Source organism: Lipotes vexillifer, unplaced genomic scaffold, assembly GCF_000442215.2.
Source record: "Lipotes vexillifer unplaced genomic scaffold, Lipotes_vexillifer_v1.1 scaffold86, whole genome shotgun sequence".
Taxonomy (NCBI): domain Eukaryota; kingdom Metazoa; phylum Chordata; class Mammalia; order Artiodactyla; family Lipotidae; genus Lipotes; species Lipotes vexillifer.
In genome coordinates, this window is record NW_006785406.1 from 3,642,548 (window position 1) to 3,651,136 (window position 8,589).

Here is an 8,589-nt window from a genome sequence, read left to right on the forward strand (position 1 = left end):
CCGCTATCTTCACCTTCCTCTCATGAGACTGCTAGGGAACTGAGTAGAGATTAGTCACTCCTGTTAATTCATTACTAATTTGGTTAGAGGGAGACCAGTCTTTTCTGAGCTTTATGCTCAGAACCTCCGGTGTTCCAAAACCTGAACTCGCTGACCACCCTCTCCATCTACACTCCTCCTCGTGGGCCCCTGTCTCACACACAGCCTTGCCCCATTCCTGGCCCTCAGGCTGGAAACACTGCCCCTTTTCTTCCACCTGGGATCAGTGACAGCCTTGTCAACTCAACCTCTGCAGGAGCCTCTGATCGGCCCCTGCCCACCTCTCCACTGCCCTGGACATTGCTTCAGCCCTCACTGTCTCTCCCCCAGGCTGTTATGACAGCCCTCATCCTCTGCTGGATGTCGCCCTAAATGCCAGCCATGTGCCAAGGCATCAAGATACCTCTTCGCAGAAGTCAGCATCAGGTGCCGGGATTTTTGGAAGCTACCTTGAACTAGACACATACCTGAGCCCTGTGCTGGGCAAGGGGGCCACCGAAGGGTTATCCAGACAAAGGCAGGGAAGATGATTTTGTGCAGATTGTGAGCAAAGATGCAGACAATGAGTGTGTGCTGTGGGGTAGTGTGACCTTGATGCAGTTTGAAGGACAAGGTGTTCTAGCTCTAGTGCTGCATAACAAAGCAGCCCTAAATTTAGTGCTTAAATCAATGGCAACATTTAGTTTGCTCACGGATCTGCCATCCATAGAAGCTCACTCTTGCTCCACTTGGCATTGGAGGCTGGAATCCTCTGAAAGCTCTCAGTAACATGTCTGGCTGCTGATGCTGGCTGCAGGCTGAAACTTTAACTGGAATTGTTGGCTGGAGCACCACCATGTGGACCCCCCGTGAGTAGGGAAGATGGGGCTTCCTTATAGTGTGATGTCTGGGGTCTAAGGGTCCCAAGAGAGAAAGGGCTGGGGGGTTCACTACCAACTTTCAGGACTTGGCCCCATGGGCCACAGAGCATCACTTCTTCTTCCTTCTCTTCCTTGGAAGCAAATACCTAAGATTGGCCCATATTGAAAGGGAGGGAATACAGAGCCCACTTGTTGATGAAGGAATGTCACTGTCCCATCGTTAGAGGTGTATGTGGGACAGGAGATATTGGTGTAGCCATCTTTGTGAAACATGATCTGCCAGGGCAGGATGTGGAGCCAAAGAGGCAGGCAGGGTCTAGGACCTGTAGCATCTTGCATACCACACCACGAGCATTGGTTTTTATCTTGTAGGAAGTGGGGAGCCAGTGAGAGGTATTAATTTGGGAGTAACCTGCTCACATTGGTGTTTGATAAAGCTCTTTCTGGACTGGTGGGGTGGAAGGTTTGAGGGGATGGCAGGAGATCTGTGAGAGGAATCTGAAGGAATCTAGGGGAGAGGGGAGAGGGCCTGAGGCAAGGCATAATCTGGAGATGAAGGGCCGGTCAAATACAAGAGACGCCAAGGTGAAATCACAGGGCTTAGCAGTGGCACCAAATGCCAGGGGCTGACGAACAGGCATCCAGGAGGATTCCCGGTTTCTGGCTTAGGGAACCAGAAGGTGAAGGTGATGGGGAATGAATGAAAAACTAGAGAGGTTTGTGGGGGAGGACGCTGAGCCCTATTTGGGAAGCGATTAGCCTGAGGGGTCTGAGAATGTCCACGTGGACATGTCCAGCGCACAGTGAGATGGACTTGAGTGTAAAAGCTCTGGGGGAAGTTCTGGAGGAGGGTCTGAGATGTGGGCACCACAAATGGGGTTTCCAATGAATTGTGTGCAGAAAGGGTGCCGTGTGCAGAGAAGGGGACTGCAGGCAGAGTTTGCGGGGGGCATCATCCTTTAGGGGACGGTCAGAAGAAGAGGATCTGGCAAGGCATCCAAGACCAAATGGCCTCTGTCCTGGATGTGGCAGCCACTGCGGGCTTAGTGCCAGGCACTTGAGCTGCCTGACGTGGACTGGTTCTGGGCCTGCCTCTCACACAATGGAGCAGCCATGGCCAGTTCCCACCCTCGCAGGCCCTCGGTTTCCCCAACTCTGGGGCGCTAGGATTCCCCCTCTCCCTCTCTGGACTTCTGTTTCCCCATTTGTAAGAGAGACTAGATCATTTTCCAGGGTACATTTATCACAGAATATTAAGAATTCTAGTATATGAAATGAAGCAGAGCGGAGCCTCCCTAAGCGGTCAGGGGTGGTGGGCTGCCCCTGCCTCCAGGTGGACAGACTTCCTTCTGCCACTGATGAGGAGTGAGGAGGCCCCGCGGGCTCCGGGGTCAGGGGGAGGTAGTTAGGACAGGGGTCTGCTTTCGTGGCCTGATGACCTCCTTGGATTTGGATGCATGGGCAGGCAACTAGGGCTGCACCCTGGCCTCACAAAGGCTCTGCCTTGACAGGTGGGAGAGGGGAGGTCAGCTCTGATCCCACAGCCTGGAGTGGGGCCCCTGCGGAGGGGCTGGCCTGGCTTTACAAGGAAATGGAAATGAAGGTGGAGCCCCAGTTGCTCTCCTGAGATGCCAGCCCTTCAATTAAGGGAAGAGCTTTGGCCGACTATGAAACATAATGGCACCCCACCCTTCCCTGGAGGAAGAGTGAATCTCCAGAAGGGGCAATTCCAGGGGGCTCAGGATGTGGGGCTCTGGGCTCTGAGCTCTGAGCCTGCTCTCAGCCCAATAGCCGAGGACCCAGGAGAGCTCGGCCTGCAGCCGACTCTAGATACCACAAGTCCTCTCCACCCTCCCCATCAACCACACTTACTTGTCACATTTACTCATACCCACAGGACAAGGCATATGGGGCAGGGTGGGATGCCTTCTCCAGGCCCTCATCATCCACTCAGGAGAGGAGCCGGCACAATCACAAATACCCCATATAAGAGGTGGTAACAAGCTTGGCTAGTGTTTTCATTCAAATGGGCTGGTGTGAAAGCCCATCCTGGAGCCTCACTGGGGTATGTGAGGTGGGCCTGGGAGGATGGGTGTTGATGGAGGGAGGGGAATGGAGGACAGGTCAAGAGGAATGGAGCAGTGTGACCCCTGGCTTGTTTGTGCCCCTGGGAGTGACATGAATGTGGCCCTCAGCCCTCGCAGGACACAGGAGGGAGGGCAGAGCTGTCAGAGAACAATTCCAGGTGCTGAATGCCCTGGGCCATGGCTGATGAGTCAGGCCTTTCCCTCAGGGATGCTTCTCCAACCCTGTGGTTTTCCTGCCATTGATGATAATGTGACAAGAATGGCAGGAATGATGGGAATGGTTCACATGTGTTGACTAAGGCTATGGGTGAAACTGGTCTGAGGATGATGACATTTCACCCTAGGACCACCTAATGGAGAATGTGTTCCCAACTAACAGGGGAGCGGGGCCAGGCTGCTGGGCCTCTGTGCCCCAGAATGGAGGGCCAAGGTGGGTGGTCAGGGCCCACTGTCCAGAGGCCTCACCGTCCAGGTCTCCTCCCCAGATGTTCGTGCTGTGCCATGGCCTGCTGCAGCTCTGCCAGCTCCTGTATAGCGCCTACTTCAAGAGCAGCCTCACCACCATTGAGAAGCGCTTTGGCCTCTCCAGTTCTTCCTCAGGTCTCATTTCCAGCTTGAACGAGGTAAGCAGGATGCTCTAGTCCATCAGACCCCACTTGTGCACCACCCTGATCACGGCATCCGGGAGGGGCCTTGGGAGGAGCAGAAGAACGGGGTGCGGGGGGGCGGGATTGGACCCATGGGGGATGGAGACAGCCAGCTACATTTCCCAAGGCTGCCCTGCACCAGGCGCTGAGCTGAGAGCCTCTGGAGGCACCTGACCTCCTCACAGCACCCTGCGAGCAGGTACTCTGCTCCTCCCTGCTGACAGCTGAGGGTACCAGGGCTCAGCAAGGGCAGCAGCTTGTGCCAGGTGTGCAGGGCTGCTGCCTCCAAACTCTGTGCCTCTAATTGAGTTCTGTGACCACCCACGAGGTTATGTGGCCTCTCCCCATCCCTGGTCCAGGGGAAGACGAGCCCCAGGCACGCAGCTAGGGAAGCAGCCCCAGGCTGGCAGCTCCTGTCTTAGGAGGGCAACAGGAGCTAGAGCTGTTCAATGGCCCTGACTCCCAGGCAAGGTCAGAGGTCTATGACCTCCCAGCCAGTTGGAGTTTACACTGTCCCTCACTGATGGCACATCAAAGTTAGAGGAAGATAGGGTGGGCCAAGAGGCCAGGGTGAGAGGTCAGAGGGCAGGGTCAGCTAGGAGTCACTGGAAGCCAGGGAGAAAGGGGCAGGGGAGGCAGCAAGCCCCTGCATCGTGGCTGCAGCATCGTCGGCTCCAGGTGAGGAGACGGGCCCTGGGCCTGGCTCCTGTCTTTTCTTTCCACAAGACCCACTGTTCTGGGATGGAGGCCATGGCCTCCCCCTCCCAGGAGCCCAGACGCAATTAGATCTTCCCTTGACATAGCGAAATTCAGGCCAACAACCGACCCAGTAGAGTCTGGGCTCCCCAGACAGCTTCTGGAATGGGCTGGAAAGAAGATGGGAAGCGTTCCAATGTCCCCAACCCCCACCTTCCAGTCTCCCCATCCCACAACCTACTCCCTGCTGGAAATGCCCCTTTACCCTTGACTCCTGCGCCCTCCACGGCCCACACGGCAGTGCCCCTCAGGAGCCCTCTCTGCCACGCCTGTGCCAGATCCCTCTGCAGTCCTCGGAGGAGGGCTCTCTTCACAGTCACGTCTTCCAGACCGGAAGCTTGCAGCAGAAAGCCTACTCCCATCCCAGTGGCCGCACAAGTGTGTAGTGCGGCCAGGATGGGAGCCCAGGTCTGTCTGGCGGTCGCCACGCACTCCTCCTCCCCATGGACTGTTCCTCCACCCTGTGATGTGCACGTACTTGCACACGTACAGCCCTGAGGCCCATCAGTCATGCCTGCTGGCCTCATGGGCCTCAAACCCCCTCCTCTGAACCCCCAGGCCCACGTGGATGCCTTCACTGCTTTCTGGATGTGTGTCTGTGTCCGTGTGTTTTAATGTGTGTGTGTGTGTGTGTGTACACGTGCATACGTATGCCTCTGTCTACCTGATTGTGCATCTGTGTCTTGAGCTTCCTGGTGATGCCCAGTGACGGGGGTCTTCCCCTCCATGTAGGCTGTGCTCTCCTACAGGACAGGGACCTGGCACCACTCACACAGAATGCACCCTTCTATGTGTTGGCCTGTGACTTTGATAATGCTTCTGGCACATGTTGTCTTCACTCATGAAGGACACAAGAAAAACAAATCTCTGACATTTGTGTCATCACAGTCCTATTCCATGACCCTGGCAGACATCACTAATCAACAGCAGTCTTCTTTTCTGCTGAGTCCAGACTCTGAATCCTTCTCAACACAGTGTTCTAGGCACATCTACTAATCAATATCAGAGCTGGTGTGTAGGCTAATCCTCTCTTCCACTATGGCTCGGATGATAGTTGAATCTATGATCTTCAATGGTTAAATTTTCATTCTTATTTTTCCCATGCTTGGAACAAAGATGTGGGCCCAGGAACAACTGGATTTTTCAAGGGGCAGGGAGTAGCTAGCTGGGATATGTGAGACTGTGTGTGTATCCGTCTGTGTGTGTATCCGGCAGGAGGCTGATTAGGCAAATATGGGGCAAAATATTTCCCCAGGTTATAGTTCAATAAAAAATGAAAATAATTCACCCATTAAATTTTCTCTTTTCTAAACTTAGATGAGCTTTTCAACAATCAGGTTTTAGAACATGCCTATGGGCATGGTTTGAGGCAAACATCGTAAGAAAGTTGATTCCTTGAACCTAACAACCATGTGTGTGTGTGTATGGGAAAATGTGTGTCTGTGTGTATATCTGTTTCTCTGTGGGTCTCAGTATTTGTGCGTGTCTGTGTGTATGACTATGTGTATCTGTGGTCTGAGACTGTGCGTGTATCCGTGTGTCTGTCTGTCTGTATGTCCGTATCTGTGTGCATCTGTGCGTGTATCCGTGTGTCTGTCTGTCTGTATGTCCGTATCTGTGTGCATCTGTGCGTGTATCCGTGTGTCTGTCTGTCTGTATGTCCGTATCTGTGTGCATCTGTGCGTGTATCCGTGTGTCTGTCTGTCTGTATGTCCGTATCTGTGTGCATCTGTGCGTGTATCCGTGTGTCTGTCTGTATGTCCGTATCTGTGTGCATCTGTGTGTGTTGAGGGGGAGTGGATGGGTGATTGTGTGGAGGAGAGGAACTCAGCCAAAGGGCTTTCTACAATCCCGTTGATTCTGACCGAAGCGTTTAGAAACAGACTGAGTAAGAAAGTAGGGGTCTTACCAGAAGAGCAGAGAGCAGCCAAATCAGAGGGGGCTCCATGTTCAGGCTCAAGGCTCCCAGCTTTTTAGGAGAGTCAGTAAGGGACTGGCCTGGCTTCTTGAGCAGAACCAGGCCCGGGTGCACAGTCTCGTGAAGACGAACCCTCTGGAAGAGGTGCCTGGTAGACACTTGAGTTGAGGGACAGTGTATCCCGAAGTCAGATGGCTGGGCGGCTGTCACAGCCAGGCCTGAGCGGCTGGGGGAGAAGAGGACCCCGGCAATGCTGCAAAGGAAGAAAAGGCGGAATTTGACAGCTGCTTGAGCGCAGGATGGAAGGCACCGCAGACCACGAGGTGGCTGCCTATCAGAAGCCTGAGGGGTGTGAGAAAAGAACCAGGCCTGCTGGAGGGGAAGGTGAGCCCATCTGGACGCCTGGAGTGTGCAGCCAGCTTCCAGGAGACGGGAGCCTTCACGCTGCACCCAGTCTCGCTGGGGTCCAGAGGGTGAGGAGAAGGGGAGACCAGGGCCGTGTGTCACAGGCCAGCGGCAGGAGGAGGGCTTGGCTGGCAGGGAAGACGTTGGGCATCCAGCCCGGTGGAGCAGCGGCTTCCCTGGCCCACCCACGGCCAGGGCTGAGCAGACGCAGTCAGCCACCCTTAATGCCCCCCATCAGTTTGCCCTGGGCCCCTTTGGTTTGAGGCATGGGCGGGGATGTGTTACAAATGGGCTGTGTGATAACCTTCAGATGCTCTAACAGGAAGTCCACAGAGCTGTTTTAGGGGCCATTTCCAGGCCGAGGGGCTGAGGCCCGAGCTGCAGAGGCTCTGTTCTCCTCAGCTAAAACAGATTCTTCTTCTTTTTTTTTTAATATTAGGGAAAATAATTTTTTTCAAAGGGAAGCCATAGCTGAAGGAAAGTTTGGGAACTGAGGTCTTAAGCCAGCATCAGCCGTAACAGCTGTAGAGGCCCAGCTTCCCTCCTAGAAGCCAGCCCAGGCCCTGCGGCGAGCGCAGGAAGGGCCGCTCCAGGTGGGTGGGGCGGGGCGCCCCCAGTCCTTCCTCCCTGGGTCCCTTCAGGGCCCTCTCCCGTCCCTCTCCCAGACCTTTTCAAGTCAGCCTCAGTTACCTTAGCTGATATGGTCTGACATTTACAGTCATTTCATGCGAAATGATGGGGAAACAAAAAGGGAATGAAATCCAGGAAGCATAAGAATAAAGCTTTGTTTCCAGGTGCTGGTTTCAGAATGTCCTAGAACCACATCTTTCCCCATCAGACTAGGCTGCCTCCTCACCCACCTTCACATCCCCTTTCTCTGTGTGTCATAAACCATTCTTACTCTTGGCCACACAGGAGGGGTCTCTGGGCAATCGTGTCCTCGTCTTGAAAAAACCTACCATTTACACCAGCTATGTGTCAGACACCATTCTAGGTGCTGGGGAGACAGGAATGAACAGACAGACAAAAATCTCTGCTCATATATCATTCTACTGATAAATATGACATTTATTTATAGAAATAAATAAAACATGGTGGATCAGATCAGAGTAAAATCCTATGAAGAAAAATGAAATCGTGGAGGGGCACGGTGGTTACATTTTAAATAACTCTTTATTCTTTAAATTATATTTAAATTATAAATATATTTAAATATATTATAATTTATTTCTGTTAATTATTACAAATATAAGTTATATTTAAATAACTCCTCTTTAACTAAGATATCATTGATATTTAACTTCATATTAGCTGTCCAGGTGTACGACATAATGGTTCGAGATATGTATATATTGCAAAACGATCACCACAGTGTCTAGCTAACAACCAGTACCTCACATGGTTCAAGTTTTTTTCTTTTGATGAGAACTTGCAAGATCTATTCTCTTAGCAACTTTCAAATATACAGTACAGGGTTATTAACTGTAGTCGCCATGCCGTACGTGACATCCCAGGGCCTGTTTATTTTATAACTGCAAGTGTGTACTTTTGACGCCCTTCACCCATTTCACCCACCCCACCCCCTTCTTTTTCAGAGAAGGCCTTAATGCGAAGGTTCAACCTGAGCAGAGATCTAAAGTAGGGCTCGTTGAGAAGGGAGCCCCCCGCAGACATGTAAGATGAGGGAGCAGCCAGGCCAAGGCCCTGTGTTCAGAGAGCAGCAAGAGGCAGAGTGGCTGGGGTGGAGGAAGGGGGGCAGCAGGTCAGAGCAGTGATGGGGAAGGGGACAGGCTCCTCAGGGCTTCGGAGGCTCTGGGACCGACTTTGTTTTTGTTCCCGTATCGGATTTGGGCAGAGGGAACACGGTCTGACATTTC

General features: G+C 53.0%; 1 protein-coding gene across 1 annotated transcript in view; it reads left to right on the forward strand.

The window, feature by feature from the left end:
* SLCO2A1 (solute carrier organic anion transporter family member 2A1) overlaps window positions 1-8,589 on the forward strand; it is a 74,954-nt gene that overhangs the window by 32,062 nt on the left and 34,303 nt on the right. Inside the window, exon 2 of the mRNA XM_007457556.1 lies at window positions 3,472-3,609. Coding sequence (XP_007457618.1) covers window positions 3,472-3,609 — 138 coding nt within the window. The remainder of the gene's footprint in view (window positions 1-3,471; window positions 3,610-8,589) is intronic.